The sequence below is a fragment of the Oryzias latipes genome, chromosome 21 (assembly GCF_053564925.1).
Source record: "Oryzias latipes strain Hd-rR chromosome 21, Olatipes_Hd-rR_3.1".
In the NCBI taxonomy this organism is placed as follows: Eukaryota; Metazoa; Chordata; class Actinopteri; order Beloniformes; family Adrianichthyidae; genus Oryzias; species Oryzias latipes.
The window spans coordinates 19248553-19265582 of NC_136257.1; the positions used below are offsets into that span (position 1 = coordinate 19248553).

Sequence of the window (17030 nt, forward strand, 5' to 3'; positions counted from 1 at the left end):
CCATAGACACATTTCAAATGTTTTTAATCGATCACCATTTAACTACAAGTCCCATGAGGCTTAGCGGGATAAGTGATGTCACCTGATGCTAATAACAAGACAAGGAAGTGCTTATGTTTACAACCGCTGGAGTGGTAAAATATTCTCGTTTAAAACGTGTTGTTTTTTAGAAACAGTAATGTAAAAGATCAATCGGACATCAACTAATGAAGAAAAGTGAATGAATACGCCTCGCATTCGGGTGAACACGCCGCTGTTATTGCTTTTGTTACTTTGTTTGTAGGACATTTTACTAGCTCTTAGTTAGCTTGGAAAACAGGCAGCTAAAACGTACCACTGCGAAGCTTGTTTTGGATACAGCTAGTAAAAACTGTGCTTATTTTGTTTTTAATATACAGAACGTCGTATCGTAATAAATCAGTTAATTTTACATCTTTAAATTGCAGACGGTTTCGTGCTCATAGTTTTGATTCTCATTGGGACCACTTATGTTTTACATTCATTGCCACATGAACATGCAACAGAATTTTTGTTTAAAGAGGCGGAGGTCTAGTAGAAAACACGCACATCATCACTTGTAACACGCGTTTATGAGTATTGTTGTTAGTGATGCTTTACAAGCGTATTTCCTGCAACGTGTTAGTTAAGTTAACCACGGTCTTCATTGGAAAAACCTGTAGGAAAGGCCTTTGACTGGTTTCCCAGTCTTAAGGAACTTTTTTTCATTTTTACCTTGTCTTAAAAGTCTATATGAATCTGTCATGGTATATTCTTATAAATTGTACCTTTAGAGCAATGTACAGTGGCATTGTTGCCTTGTCCCTCCAGCAAAGCATACAGTAGAATAAAAAGAGGGAAAAAATATCATATTCGTTTTCCCCTCTATGTCATGTGTCTGTTATAGGGTCTCAATGGAGTGGGTTTTCATCATGAACCGGATGAGCTCTCAGGGAAGCTCTACAGCCCAGCGGAGGAGGATGGCCTTAGGGGTGGTGATACTCCTTCTGGTGGATGTCATCTGGGTGGCTTCCTCCGAGCTAACCTCAGTAAGGACAGTCTGTCAGCTGTCTGTGGGTTGTCATTTAGTGTGTAACAAAACTCTACTGAGACAAACACACAAGAACGTCCTCACAGTATCTTAACAAAGTCTTACAGGAATTAGAGTAGTTTAAGTTCGAATCAGTCAAAGTTTGGCAAATCCAAACTGACTAAGCCAGTTCCTCGAGTTGACTCAAATTCTATTTGTAAAAAATGTATTTCCAAAACATCTGTATGTGCATTTCTTCTGGCTTTTTACAGCATAGCTTCAGTAAACATTAAAGATTTGACATTGATGAAACAGACAAAAAAAAATATATATGGAAGAATTTGGGTAAGGTAGCACTGAAAAAAGGATTTATTTTCTACATTTAATCTGGTTTATTATGGATGCATCCACAGTAGCCCTGAATGGGGATTGAGTTAACTACAGAAACCTCAATTCAAATGTGGTTGTTTGCCACTTAGTGAAATGAAAACCCTAATACCCATTTTCCTTCTCTTTATTCCATCAGTACATTTTCAAGCGTCAGGATTACAACAAACCTTTTTTTAGCACATTTACCAAGACATCAATGTTTGTGCTGTATTTGCTGGGATTCCTCCTGTGGAGGCCCTGGAGGCAACAGTGCACTGGCACGCTGAAACGCAGGCACTCTGCATTTGTAAGTAATCGAAGAAAAACCCAAAAAAGAAAAGCATTTTAGTCAGTCCTTTCCATTAAATCTTTTTTTTTTCTTGTTACAGAATTTCATAGTATGGAATTTTTTCAAGGGTTGCAACAGTATTTAAATCAACATTTTTTATTTTATGCAATACTGTCTAATAGTTTAGGCAGGTGTGGAAAAAAATAATAGATTTTACTTTTTACCAATGTACAAAAATAAAGTGTGAAAAAAATGGAAAATCTAAATCAAATTAATATTTTTGTGTTACTTCCTTTGGCTTTTAAATCCACATCAATGCTCATAGGTACACTTGCTAAAAGTCAGAGATCTTGTAAGATTACTTCTAGGTGTATGATCAAGCTTACATGCCAATATTCATCAATGCCACACATAGGTTGAAACCATGAAACAGAAATGGAAACGGCTGTCTAGGAGGCCCTAAACCTGGATGACGAAGAGCGAAGGAGAAGTTGTGAAAGACAGTTTCGTGTCAAAGCAGGATTGAGCACAGCAACAAGATAAAAAGTAGTTTTTCTGCATCAGCAAGGTGTCTCACAGACAAAGATCTCAAAGCAGATTAGGATGTCACGATGAGTTGATCATCGTTTTTTGAAAAAGCACAAAGACTCGGGCAATGATGAGGATTGTAAACCAAGTGGTTGGCCAAGAAAACTTAGTGCAGCAGATGAAAAATGCATCGACCTTATTACCCTTTGAAATTGGAAGATGTCCACAAATGGCATCAGCTCAGAACTGGCAGAAACCAGATACACCCTCCCACTGTCCAGAGAAGTCTGTCCACAAGGGATTTTTATAGAAAAGGTGCAGCCAAAAAGCCAAAATTCTGATGTGTAAAACAAGACCAAGCAACTCAAGAATGCAGGAAAACATAGGAACTGGGGTGCAGAAAAATGAGAGCAGGTGCTCTGAACTGACGAGTGAAACTTTGGTTGTGGTAGAAGGAAGGGAGTTTGTTCATTGAAGGGGCTGGAAGGCGGTACAATATTAAGGTCTGCTGGCATCAGAGGAAGCGTGGTGAAGGTTTTTGAATATCTAGGGCTATATTTTTGGTAAAGGGAGTTGGAGATTTGGTCAGGATTAATGGTGCTCTCAATGCTGAGAAATACAGGCAGATACTTATCCATCATGCACTACCATCACGGAGGTGATTGGCCCCAAGTTTATTCATCAGGAAATGATGGCAGAGTCCTCAAATCAACATTATGGAGTGTGTTACATGAAGAAACAGAGGGATGAGAGAAAGTCGATATTCACTGAAGAACATGGGCTAGTTCTCCAAGGTGTTTGGAACAACCAGCTGGGTTCCTTCAAAAACTAAGAACATGTTTACCAAGAAAAACTAATACTGATTTAAAGCCAAAGGGTGATATTGATTTGATTTAGATTTCTCTGTTGTTCCTTCCCTGTATTTTATAGATGGAAACAAATGATTTGAAGGTTGCATTTTTGAAAGCATTCTTTGTTTACTGTATACTTTTCTGCCTGCCTAAGACTTTTGCACATTACAACACAGTTTTAACCTCCAATATTTTTAACTTAATTTTTCTACAGTTAACTATTAAAAATTTATTTAAAAAAAAAGAAACACTTTTTGAAATTTTTGTCTCTGAAATTGATTTCTGTTGTGTGCAGTTTGCTGAGGCTGAGGCCTACTTTACGCCCTGCACCACTGACAACACTGTAAACAACCGCTTGGTATGTAACTGGAAGAAATAGGACATTGATTATACTTTGTCTAGCCTCACTGGTGAAGGCAACGTGCTAAGTTTTGTGCCTGTTACTGAGCTAACATTGTTTCATGTTGGTGCAGAGTGAACCACTGTATGTACCAGTGAAGTTTCAGGATGTACCCAGCGAACACTCTGACTATTTAATCCAAGACTGTGAATCCTGTGAGTACCAAGAAAACTTTTGTTTTTGTCTAATCAGAAGTTTTAAGTTCTTCAGGTGGTTGCAGGTGTTCTGCAAGTTTTTCCAGATAAAACTGGAGAGCACAGATGGCAGAAAATTGAAGCAATATTATTTTACTGATGATCATTCGATAAGTAGCACAGGTTCTTATACACTTCCTATTAAGTAGTGTTAAGGTAAATGCAAGGAGGAACAAGTTGCAATTTTGTTGTATTCAGCACCAGATTTTTACTAAAACCTGTAAAATCATTTATCATTTGTTCTTCTTTTACCTTTGCGTGTATTTTCCCTTGTTTTTTTTAAACATTGTTTTTTTGTTTGGTAATTAGAGAAGGAACTTAATTGTGAATACGCTATTGCAGAAAAAAATGAAAAAAGACCACTACTTACATGTAGCGGAACTTAATTGTCTTTGCATTCAAATGCACATTGTATTTTGGATTTTAAAAACTAAGGTGATGCTGTGAATGAAGTGTGCTGTAATCCCACTTATTAAGTTACACACCTCTGTGGCCTGTGAGATCAGAAACTGTCAATATGGCAGAAATCACATGCTACAATATTTAGAAAAAACTTTTTATTCTTGTCTGATCTCCAGTTAGATTTTTACAAACCACCACTTTATTTGGACTAAGAAAATCTAAATAGTGTGTTTTTCTTTCCTGTATCTTTTTGAGGTATGAGAGTTTTCCAGTAAGATAAGTGTTTGTGTGAATGTAAACATTATAATTGTGGCAGCAATTTATCGGTTTCTAAAATAAACATTTTTTTAATATAAAAATGCATGTTAGCAAAGTGAAAGAAGACCCATGTCTCTAAATGAGGCTTTAAAATATTTTAGTTTTTAGGTTTAAACATAGTATAGAACTTATTTTATGTATATATTTGAATTAGGACAGTGCATATTAAACAATGTTTCAGCTGCTGCTTCAACATTAATAGTTGTGAGTTATTAGCACAGGAGCTGAATTTCATCCATTGTCCTAAGGCAGGATAAAAAGTTCAACAATTACATTTACAACACAATACAACAGCACAATATTGTGTCGTGTTATTTGTATAGAGCTGTACAAAAGTTCAGAGATTGTCAATTTAAAAAACTTTTTTCTCGCCAAACAAGAAAACAAAATCAACAATTGACGAAATAAGTTAAAATGTTTAATACAAAAGACAGGATAACATAAATGAGTTGAAAAAAAACTCCATTGGTTAATCGAGATTTGCCCTTGGTGTATTTGTAATGTAAATATAAGAATGTAAGGTTGTGTGGCTTTGCGATGGACTGGCAACCCATTCAGGGTAGACCCCACCTTCTTCCCAACAGTGGCTGGGATAGGCTCCAGCAACCCCATGAACTCAACAGAGATTGTCTGTTTGGAAAATGGATGGATGGAGTTGAAAAAGGGTTTCCACTTAATGTGCAGTTTTGGTATAAAGTTCTTATCAGCAAGTATATTTTCACTGTACACCAGCCTCTGTGATGACATGATTTTGTCTGTATCTATGAAATACACTTACAAATCTCATTTGACAATACTGTACTGCAAATTGTTTAAGGAATTTTCATTCAAAGTGTTGCAGAACCAAAACAGGAATATTATGGTGTAAAGCTTTATTTCAATTTCCTTTGTGCATCTGCTAGGAGACACAAAGAGTACAACACAAGTATGGATCAACAAAGTACTAGCAGAAGGGAAACAAAGTGAATCATACCCCTTTTTTTGCAACCTGTAGTTTACAAGTTGTATTCCCCCAAATATTTGGACCAAACGTCTATATTTGAGTTACAGTGAAAAAATTGCCAAAGCCAATTATTAATCTGCATATTTATTCATCCAACATAATTTGATAGTAATTAATGTTACATTTTTACAGAAGAGGGCAGTATTGATCTATAAAAATATTTAAAAAAAAAGAAAATCATTCTGTAAAGCCACAATTCTTCAGAATTATTTTTATTTTTCTTATTTTAGAAATGAGCTATTGGTCAATTAGCCAAGAACAACAACTAGCCTTCTTTTTTTTTTTTTTAACAAACTTTAATATTTTCACTATCTTTGACTATATTTTATTTTAAACCCTTCAGAAAAGTTGTGATGGAGCTCAGTTTTTAGGTCTTTGGTGGTGCTTTTCTAGTAACCCGTAACATACGGTAGTTGCAGGCATTCAGAGCCAGTTTGATTTGTTTCAAGGTTTTTTGATTATTGTTATTTTTACACATTTAAAACACAGCAATAAACTTAGGAAAAGACAATAAACGCAGTACAAGAGAATGCAAAAAAACAAAACAAAAGCGTATTTAAGGCCTCCACTTAATCTAACAAAAAATGTGGAATGTATATCGGAGAAAAAATATCACCAGGGAGAAGTCACAAGTCTTAAAATAAGTTTGAAAATAACAAATAATAGCAGTAACAATAAAATCCAACTATTTTTACTTTTATAATCTATAAAGGGATGTTTATCACAGTGGCAATTAGCTAAGGTTTTCCTCAGCTTTGTCGTAAAGTAGATCCTAATGATTCTGACATTTTACATGCAGCAAATAAATTATTTTCTTGTTAAAGGAAAAAAAAATGAAACAATTAATTAAATTAAGTTATATTGTGTTCTGACATTTAAATAAAAATCATTTTTTTGTTTTCTTCTAGCATTCAGTCTTCTTTCTGCTCCCCCAGCACCAAAAAAGCAGCGGGTCCGCTTCAGTAATATCATGGAGGTGCGCCAGCTGCCGTCCACTCAAGCCCTGGAAGCCAAGCTTTCCCGCATGTCCTACATGGCTGCCAAAGACCATGAGGCCATGTTGCGCTCTGTGGCAAAGCTAACCATCACTGATGTGGCAAAAATCAGCTTCTTTTTCTGCTTTGTGGTGAGTTGAAGGCATCTGGAATTTCAGTAAACATGTTTAGCTAGCAAAACAAAAAAAAACATGCTTTGATTTGTTTTTGAAGAACATGTTTTAATCAAGGTCTGATAAAGTTTAGATCAACACAAGATAAATTTGTTATCTCTGTCTTGCAGTGGTTTCTGGCTAACCTGTCATACCAGGAAGCCCTGTCAGGCACACAGGTTGCTATTGTTAACATTTTGTCATCTACTTCAGGTATCTCTCTGTTACTTAATTCTTTTGATTTTCCAAAGTGTATTTCTTGTTGTTTTAGTCACTACGTGTCTCTTCTTACTAAACCCCTTTATCTTTTTCTCTTCAGGACTTTTCACACTCATTTTTGCATCCATATTTCCCAGCAACAGCAGCGACCGTTTCACCCTGTCCAAACTACTAGCAGTGGCTCTGAGGTATTCATTTTGCACAAGCTTTCTTCTTGGTAAATAGACGGGAAAAGACTTTAGGAATTTATCCGGGAGAATATCATTTTCTCAAATATTCTTCAAGCGTGACAAGTGGTCCAATGTGGACCTTCAAGCTTGATCTTTCAGTGTTTCTGATTGTTTATGACATCTTATGCACGCTCTGTCAAAAGCAGCTCTTTCCCCACTAAAAGTTTCTTGTGCTAATTATACTGGATGGGTCTGACCTAGTCATGGAAAAAAGTCCTCCCTTTGTGGCCATCACCAGCCAACTGAGCAGAGTAGCTATAATGAGAAAAAAACCCACTTATTTTTAATGGATGTTTATAAAAATCCAAATCTTGTATTGCTCTCTGTGTCAGAGATGCGAATCCCCCAGTGACCAAAAGTCCTCAACCTTAACCAAAGAGTTCTGATGCAAAATATAAAATGTATGCTCAAAGGTTTCATAAATCATTGAATTTTGCTATTGAAGTATCAAAGACTGTCCTTAAAGTCCCACTTCGATCATCTTTCGATCTATCGTAAACGCGTTCCCAGCGGTTTCTACATTATGATTATGCTGTTTTTAGCCAAAATCAAAAAACCTGTCGTTTTCTAGGAAATAATTTCTGTAAAGTGGCTAGAGTTAATTAGAAAATCACCTCTAAATTATGGGCAGGACTTCTGGTACAGAGTAAGTATGCCCTCATTTCCCATCATCCCTTATCAACCCTGTTTAGCCTCTCTTCAGCTAGCTAAAAGCCCCTCACACCTCCAACCTGACATTACTGGTGCAATGAAAAACGGCGACCAATATTGGAGCTATCCAGCCATACAGTTTTGAATCAGATGCCAACTTGGACAAGGAAAATGAAGACGTACATGGATCTATTTGTCTGCAAGGGGAATTTATCTTAATTCATGTCCTCCATCATGAGAAAAAGGCCACAAGAAAATGTAAAAAAATAATTCACCAAATGCACTCTGTGGTGAATCTGTATTAGCCTATAAAATTGCCTATAAAAGAATAAACCTAGTTGAATAGAACACATTTAAAATGTTATAACATTAACATAAGATGGGAATCTTTTAGAAACATTTGCTGGTAGAGTGTTTTTGTATATGCATTTCTAAGGTAATTGCCAGCTACTTTTTAATTATGTGATAAACTGATCACTTTCTTTATGACAACACTACACTTTTTAAAGTTGTCCTAAACAGTCACAAAGTTGACCCCTTTATTTTTTTACTCACACCTTATGCATTGTTTAGCATGGGAGGTGTTGCGCTTGTGAGTATCTCCAGCATGGACAACCTTGATGAGAAAGGTGTCAGAGGTACAGCCTTTTCTGTTTTTCTCCCTTATTTATTCTGAAGGAATGTTTTTCTAACTGTAGTCTATAAATGATACAGCTTTAGAACTTTGAAACTTTTCTGAAGGTTGTCTGTGGTCGCTGGCTGGGGCTTTGCTGTATGCCGTCTACATTGTGATGATCAAGAGACGGGTGGATCGTGAGGACAAGCTAGACATTCCAATGTTTTTTGGTAAGCATTTCTCCTTTGTACTTAAGGCTGTTTTGCTATGTGCCAGTTTTTGCAGTTACTCTGTTTCCTTTTCTGTGAACTTAATACTGACACAAAAGCTTAGTAGGAGTCTTAACTCTTTAAAGTTGTCCTCGCATCTCTCAGGGTTTGTGGGTCTGTTCAACCTGCTGCTGCTGTGGCCCGGCTTCCTCCTGCTTCACTACACAGGCTTTGAGTCCTTCGAGCTGCCCAGTCAACTCGTGTGGACATACATCCTCATCAATGGCCTCATCGGAACAGTTCTTTCCGAGTTTCTCTGGCTCTGGTGAGAGGCTGATCATTTATTTTGATTTTCATCAGGTTTGCATCAACCTGTGGATAAATAATACTAAGCAATTTTTTTTGCTTGTTTTGCGGCAGGGGCTGTTTTCTTACATCGTCTCTAATTGGGACTCTGGCCCTCAGCCTCACTATCCCACTCTCTATTCTGGCAGATATTTGCATGCAGAAGGTATGTTTCCTTCTAAATCATCTATAAAGTTATTTGTTTTCTCAAAATAATATAGCACTTTGTTAAGTTTTACATTTGCATTTGTAAGCAAAAAAAAAAACCATTGAGTTTTTGCTCCTTATAATTTTTCTTTATATTGGAATCATATTGTTTTTACATATGCATTTACTTGCATGTTCTGTTTAATATTTATCCAATTTTTGACTTATCCCACATCCACATGTTTACAGGTGCGCTTCTCATGGTTATTTTTTGCTGGGGCACTGCCTGTTTTTATATCCTTCTTCATCGCCACACTATTAAGCCATTACAACAACTGGGATCCAGTATTGGTGGGGCTGAGGAGGTTATATTCTTTCATTTGCAGAAAACATCGCATTCAAAGGTGGATATTGCTCAATTTTAGACTTTGGTTACAGACAGATTTTTAAGTTTAGAAACTTGCTCTTCAAACGAAATGACAATAAGATTGTTCACTTTAGAAATGTTTTAGGGTTTGCCTGCAGTAGACATGGGTTTTTTCTGTTTATGCTATGTGAAAGAAAATACAGCTCCTTATGTTTTGCCCAAACAGTTTAAAATGTGTGCCGTGGTTCCAAAACAATTCAAAAAAAACAAAATGATTTTAAATAAATCACAAATTTTCTGTAAAAAATCCTTTGAAAGGTAAAGCTTTTAATTGATCAAACTGAAATGAATTGTTTGCTTCTATTTTGACGCACAGCCATATTAATAAAAAGACTAACGCTGTCTTTTTAGTCTCTGACATTCTCACAAGGATAATGGAGTCCATTTGTAGCAGCAGCCTCACTTAGTAAAGTCTATTATCAGCTACACATGCTTGACTGACTAACCTTTTGGCAGCAGTTTCTCGCTCTATGCTTCTGTGAAGGCTTGCTCCAGTCTAGTTAGGGATGATTATAATGATGATGGTTGTCAAGAGAATAACTGCGATGATAATTTACAAACAACTTCCTTCCTCCAGACTGCCAGAAGACTCTGAACAGAGTGAAAGCCTGATTCCTCTGAACAAAGTCCCTTCCAGTGAATCCAGCTTCCTTTCGTGATACATCTGTAAGTACGCACTACATTGGAGTCTGCTGATGGGCTTGTGGTAACCGAGGTTTACACAAATCTGATATAATCGGATGAATTCAAATAGAAAAAGGTAAAACTAGTAGGTAATACGGCTTTGCTGTTCAGACATAAATCGTGTTTGGAAAACTAAATATTGAAACACCAGTCAAGAAGTTCATTTGTTTTAACATTGTGACCTTTTCAAATTTACACTACAGTAATTTATTCCTTCAAATAGATTTTTCTTTTTTTTTTGAAAACACGTAAGGGCTTTTTAGGGTGAGATCAGCGTTTGGACATTCTGGTCAGCACACGAAGCAGATAACCTGCATGAAAGGTTGTCAAACATTTAAACCTTTTAGCCAAAAATGGGCTGCCCACTCCACAAAGCCTTCTTCTGGCTGAGGTCAGTTTACTCTCCACTATTTAAATGTTTCTTGAAATTTTCTCATTCTCCTTCCAATCCTGTCAAGTAATTAACAGCAGAGCCGAAAGGTATTTGGAATTCATTATGCTGTTTCTCATAAGGGGAATGAAGGAAGTGCAAGCATGGAATCACTACAGCCCGTCTGTGCTACTTCAGGATCATATCAGTGAACATTTAGGCCTGAAAAAAATAGATAGATAGATAGATGGATAGATAGATAGATAGATATATTTTAACCTGTGAAGCACCTCGTAACTTTTGTCTGTGAAAGGTGCTATACAAATAAAATTTACTTACTTACTTGATGCCTTGAATGATCTGGACACGGCTTGTAAAGGCTGCAATGTTTTAATTACATTAGCTTTACAATAGAAAAAATAGCGACTTGAAAAATAGCATGATATAACTACAAATTCAATTCAATTTCAATTTTATTTGTATAGCCTAAAATCATAACAACAGTCGTCTCGATGGGCGTCGAAGTAAAACATGAACTCAAAAGCATCATGAATACAAAGAGTTCAATAGGAAAATACTACAATGAACTAACAAACTGACTAAGCTATACTGGCATCGCTGCCCTTAGACCCCCCTTCGCGGTAAGGAAAACTCCTAAAAAAACGGATTCCGGAAGAAACCTCAGGGGTGCCCACATGAAGGAGGGATCCTCCCCCAGGACGGACAGGCGATTTACCAGAACTCTTGGAGAAGAATTAACTTATCTAAATCTACAACTACATATATGAAGTCCAGCAGACGAGCTTCATCCAGCCGTGGTTGGGGGGACAGTCAGGGGCGCGAGTCGAGCCTGAGACAGGAACCACAGCCAGGTGTAGGAGCAGGAGCAGAGACGAGGTACTCGGTCAGGTACAGAGCAGAGACGAGCCAGAGGCAGGATCGGAGAATTAAAATTAAAAATTCAAATTTAAAAAAAAAAAAAGTTTCTCGTAATATATACATAAAACAAACAAAAAAAGGCCCTCTCACCCTTCCACTGGTGGTTTCTGACAAAAGCTCGGGTCCTCTACCAGAGGCCTGGGAGCTTGAGGGTCCTGCGCAGTATCTTAGCTAGGGATGGGTACCGTGCCCCGGTATTGAACCACATTCTTCAAGACCGCAGTATCGTTAAGATCTGACCTGAACGGTTCTGCTATCGGTACTGGAAAATTTACTTTTTCTTTGTTTTTGTGTCCCACAAGATATAAGCGTTATCTGCCATATTGAACTCACCAAGTCAGTCAATTTTCCGTTAATTAATGATGATATTAATTTCGGTACTCTCGTTGAAGAGGAGCGCTCTGTCTGTCTATTTGTGTGGACGGGGGCGGGGCAGTTGTTCAGACACACACAAGACAAGTCAGTCTGTGGTGATCTCGTAGGGGACACGTGAGCAACCTAGAGTAAGAACAATTGTCTTTGCGTTAAATTAATTAAGTTTGCGTCAAGGAGCCCCTACCATCCTGTCACCTTGCTGCTACGATGACCGTATGTTGCGCTGTTTGTGTAGAACACACTGGGGTGGTGGTGGCGGGGGGGGTGTTGCACGCGGAGTAAACAACAAAACAACAAACAGGTAGAGGAGCGGGGCTTAGAGTCACCGCTTATGATTCCAGACCCGCGACAAACTGTCAGCTGCTTCCTAATACTTAATAATAATTAATAACTAATAGTTGTCATCCGTAAAATTAATATAATTTATTGGGTTTCCTGGATTTAAAGAAAAATAAATAAATAGAATGGAGTCTGCATCAAAGTAAATTTGTTTCCATCATCTTACTTAAATTAACTCTGGTGTTTGACAGACAAAAGTCTATTCAAGGTTGTGGAAAATGGACAAAAGATCAAAGGAAACATCACTCTCATAAAGAATACCAATAATTAGATTAAATAATTAAATAAATATCCTGTCTGGAACATTCTCATGTATAAAGTAAAATGTTTTGTTAAAAAAAACAGTGTTGTTGCATAATGAGGAAATAAAACACTTTATGTTCTTAATTTGTTATTTATTTATTTATTTTTCGTCCTCAAAAAGTATCGATAAGAGTACCGTTCAAATACCGGATCGATAAGCAGTATCAATAAGAGTAGTAGTACCGTTAAAACCTTAACGATACCCATCCCTAATCTTAGCTGTTCCTAGCACTGCGCTTTTCTGGACTGAGAGGTCTGAGATCTTTCCAGGTATCTGTTGTAGCCACTCCTCCAGCTTGGGGGTTACTGCCCCGAGTGCTCCAATTACCACAGGCACCACTGTCACCTTCACTTTCCAGGCTCCCTCCAGTTCCTCTCTGAGTCCCTGGTATTTCTCCAGTTTCTCATGTTCCTTCTTCCTGATGTTCCCATTGCTTGGCACTGCCACATCCACCACAACGGCTTTCCTCTGTTCTTTATCCACCACTACAATGTCTGGTTGGTTCGCCATTACCATCCTATCAGTCTGGATCTGGACGTCCCACAGGATTTTTGCCCTCTCATTCTCTACCACCTTTGGGGGTGTTTCCCATTTTGACCTTGGGGTTTCCAGTCCATGTTTCTTAGCTGCCAGTATGAGTGCTTCAGTGCTGTCCTGTAGGCCAGCCCTTTCTAGCCATTGGTAGGACTTCTTGATATCAGCCACTTCAGTTATGGTCCGGTGGTACATCCCATGCAGGGGTTTGCACTTTTTTTTTAAACTTCTGCATATGTGTGTGTGTGTGTGTGTGTGTGTGTGTGTGTGTGTGTGTGTGTGTGTGTGTGTGTGTGTGTGTGTGTGTGTGTGTGTGTGTGTGTGTGTGTGTGGGTGTGTGTGTGTGTGTGTGTGTGTGTATATATATATATATATATATATATATATTATATAATGTAATATATAAATATGCGTGGCGTTCACTTGCTGCTGCTCTGTTACATGCTCACTTCGACTTTAATCTCGTAAATGTACAATTTTTTTTCTCATAAATTTACGACTTAGAATCTTGTAATTTTATTTTATTTTTTTTGTTGGCCTAAAACTCTGTTGTATTGTGCAGTTAAGCAGCAGCAGTGTTTTTAATCTTGTAAAGGATTTGCTCCTGACAGTTTGTTGCAAGACAATGTTTATTTCTTTGTTATGCATAGTTTATGTGTAAGGAGACCAAAACATTTACTTCTCAACACTGGGGAAACAGTCTTGAAGAGTTTATATTGGACATCAATACAAGGATAACATTGCTTTGAATGGGTAGAAGATGAAGGTTTTTCAATGATTTGCTAATAAATTTCACTTTATCACATTTTTAAAATTGTTCTGTACAACTCTATTTGATTTGCTTTTAGGTGTAAATTATTCACTTGCACACATGCTAAAGCTTTTTCTTTGGTCTCTAACAGTTTTTTAAATGAAATCCTTTCTTTTCCAAAGGTGGTGAGCATGGATTCAGCTGAGAAAACAACCTGGAAACTATCAGACACAGTGAACTTACCTTTGTGCCTCTTATAAATGTAGTTGGATTTGACAGCACTTTTTAAAACCCCCTTCATTTACACTTGTCCCTTCTATTTCAGCAGGTTTTTTTGCATTGCTCTCAGCAGAGACTGGCATTCAGATTTATCTATTTTTGTGCAAAGAAACTTTATGGTACAACAAGGTGCTGGACTTTATTTAGAAAAAAGTCATGTGACCCAGTTAAACGGTACATGTTGAGCTCTATTATGACATCGACAGGGGGACTTTTTTGCATCTGGTTTCATCATCCGCACCTTCAGATATGAGCGCATTGTTTAAAAGTTGTGCAGTTGGTTTCTTGGGGCTATATTGGCCTAATGCCACTGAAACCGTATATTTTGGTGCGTTTTATTGGTTAGCATAATCACATTGTTTCCTGGCTAACAATCAATCAGGTTATTTAATGTGACTATATCAGTGAATCAGTGCTTTGCTGTTTATCGTGTTTTTTTTGTTTTTTTTTTAGAAAACAACTCTGATTTAATTATCACATCCGTCTGCCAAGAAAAACCTCCTATGCCTTTTCAATTTCTTTGATTAGTTTGAACATACATGGTAGTAAGGGGTAAACTAAAATGCCTTGCTGTGGGAACAATCTCCTGGATTCTTTATATAGTACAGCACAACATGAACAAAGAGTTGTGTATTTTTGTGAAACTTCAATAACCACTGAAGAAATATTTATTAACTATGTATCATAGTAAATGTATCAACTCAAAAACATTCTATTTTACTTGGGGTGCAGATTATAAAACACAAGTAGGGCTGATGTATCTGTTAAAATTTTCTTTTCATAAGAGAACACTAAGTGTATTTGCTGTTTTTGTGATCTCGTGTGTTGACAAAAAGCACTTTTCTTAGCCTAATACTCAGTGTCTGTCTTGTAGTCCAGCTTGTAAACACTACAAATGAAGAAAATTGTCTCTCTTGTTGAATGTTAAGTCCATGGTCTTCATTTTATGATGCTGTTTTATTCATCATTTTTTATCTGATTGAATTTGTTGACTTTTCAAAAGACAGGTAAGAGTAAGTGAGCAAATTGGACCTGTTTGAAAATGCAACCCAACTTCTTTCATAATGTCTTAACAGAGATTTTCAAGAAGACTCAATCATAAGAAACTGTTTTCCATCTTTACTATTCTTTATTGTCCTCTTTCATCAATGGTGCTTGTTAAATCATGAATATAATTGTTTTCTTCCTCAGGTTCTTTTTTGGTTTTTGTTGTTGGATTTTTTTGTTTTTATGAATGAATAAAGATGTTTGTACAATCTGAAAATGAAATAAAAAAATGTGATCGTAGATGCCGTTTTATTAAGAAGTTCTTGTATAATCATGTAATTTTTATTACATCTGTTTTTATTCTTTAGTGTTAGTGCACTATTAAAACGTATGTTTAAGAGGTCTGTGTTCTGCTGTTTATTAATCCAAAAGTCAGATTTCCGTATTGTCTTGTAAAGTGAACATTGTTGATCCATGTATGTGATATCCAATTGTTGACGTTTCCCATGCCAGCCTCTGAGTGACTGAAAAAGAAAATTGAAAGAAAAACACTCTTCATCTAACTAGAAAGGGTATGTCTGAGTCAATACTTAAATTAAAAAAGTTATAACTTCTTGTTATGCATAAAAACACAAATGGGAATGACAACAACTGCAGCCTTAGATTTTACTTGCAGGTACAGCAGATGTTATTTTTTTATGAAAGCTTAAAAGAAAGACTGCATTTATGAGAGGATGTAGGAGACCTTTGGTCAGGTCTTTACAAACACTTAACATCGTGAGCAGAAATTAAAGTTAGAATGAAGGACAAAAGTTGATGTTAAGGTTTTTAATAGTTGCAGACCAGGGGAATCCGACTGTTTAATTAAAACAAAGCATCGCGTGGGCTTGCAGCAGGTGTTGACGCGATGTGATTTCTGCCCAGTGATCTGAATGTCAAAGTGAAGTATGAGTGTGAAGTTTTGTGTGTAAGCAGAACATTTTCAATGATTCTTTGATGAAATGACTCCAGGTAAATGTATACTGAAAGCCAGTGCTTAAGGTCTATGTTTACACCTCATAATACTACAATCCCAGTTAATATTGAGTCTTTAAAGTAGGGAAATACAAGGTATGACTTTCCCAGTTTTTTATGTATCAAATACCTAAAACGTGCAGTTTGTGGGGAAAAACCTGATGCATAATTATTATATTCATCTCCTAAAGCTATGTAAGAACACAATGTAGCTCTATGTTGTTTTACTTCAAGGGCAATTTGAGTAAATTATCTATGTGGGATTTTGCAGCATCACTTCAACCTAAGGCTACAGGTATCTAAGGTAACCTAAGGCCATGTACCTAAGAAATCTCACTTTAAGTGACTTATTTCAATTTAAGTTGTACTGTTAAAAAAACAGCAACAAAAGATTGATGGAAAGATTGCCCACCTTGCAGGACACTGAACCCCACATTTCTCCAGGTCGGTACAGTTTGACGACATGTATCGCAGCGCCATGTGTGCTTTGGGCCTTAATCAAAGTTGAAAATCGCTTTAGAAGTACGCACCATTTACAAAGAAAAACCAAAAATATAACCTTTTTTAAACATGTTTTTTGGGTGTGTGTGAAAACTTGATATTTGATCTTTGCTACTCATATTTATGGGGTTTTTCTGAATTGGCCCTGACACATCCATCAGATGGCTACACACAAGGACAGACAACCTCACACACACCCACACCTAAGAGACAATTCAGAATCCCTGTTAACCAAATAGTCATGTTTTTGGACTTTGGGAGATCCCAGATAAAACCCACACATGCACGAGAAGAACATGCAAATCCACACAAAAAAGTCACAGCTGGAATTTAAACCAGGACCTTCTCACTGTGAGTCGAGAGTGTTAATTACTACATCACCATTCATCCCTAGTCATCCAATTGCAAACACTTGCATTTCCTGTTCTAACCAATGCAGTCAGGCTTATGGTAAGACAGCAGTTCTTCCCTGCCCAGGGAAGCATTTTACTTACATAGAGACACCAGGTGTAAACTAAAGTGTTCAGTTGTTTAGTGGAAGGTACATAAGACCACGATTTAGAGGACACCATTGAAAACAG

The 17030-nt window shown here is 37.0% G+C and overlaps 1 protein-coding gene across 8 annotated transcripts; it reads left to right on the forward strand.

Moving 5' to 3' along the window:
* The first annotated feature begins 21 nt into the window (after window positions 1-21).
* LOC101159233 (solute carrier family 35 member F5) lies at window positions 22-15234 on the forward strand. Of its 8 annotated transcripts, none has more exons than XM_020713125.3 (15): window positions 22-134; window positions 905-1046; window positions 1554-1703; window positions 3360-3422; window positions 3538-3619; window positions 6290-6507; window positions 6660-6741; window positions 6848-6935; window positions 8202-8266; window positions 8370-8474; window positions 8619-8778; window positions 8874-8964; window positions 9195-9349; window positions 9950-10038; window positions 13851-15234. In XM_020713125.3, exons 1-14 carry the CDS (start codon window positions 76-78, stop codon window positions 10029-10031), a joined length of 1542 nt encoding a protein of 513 aa, XP_020568784.1. In that variant the 5' UTR covers window positions 22-75; the 3' UTR covers window positions 10032-10038; window positions 13851-15234. The 8 variants fall into 8 exon arrangements, with proteins under 8 accessions (XP_020568784.1, XP_020568785.1, XP_020568786.1 ...); XM_020713126.3 differs by having other exon boundaries at window positions 14401-15234; XM_020713127.3 differs by having other exon boundaries at window positions 6317-6507.
* Window positions 15235-17030: the final 1796 nt, after the last annotated feature.

Bases quoted from the DNA above. Each gene is read 5' to 3' on its own strand.
- LOC101159233 (XM_020713125.3), top strand. From the start codon at position 76: ATGTCACCTGATGCTAATAACAAGACAAGGAAGTGCTTATGTTTACAA. The intron at 8,267-8,369 runs GTACAGCCTTTT...ACTTTTCTGAAG, and splicing joins TGATGAGAAAGGTGTCAGAG to GTTGTCTGTGGTCGCTGGCT. The intron at 8,779-8,873 runs GTGAGAGGCTGA...GTTTTGCGGCAG, and splicing joins TCCGAGTTTCTCTGGCTCTG to GGGCTGTTTTCTTACATCGT.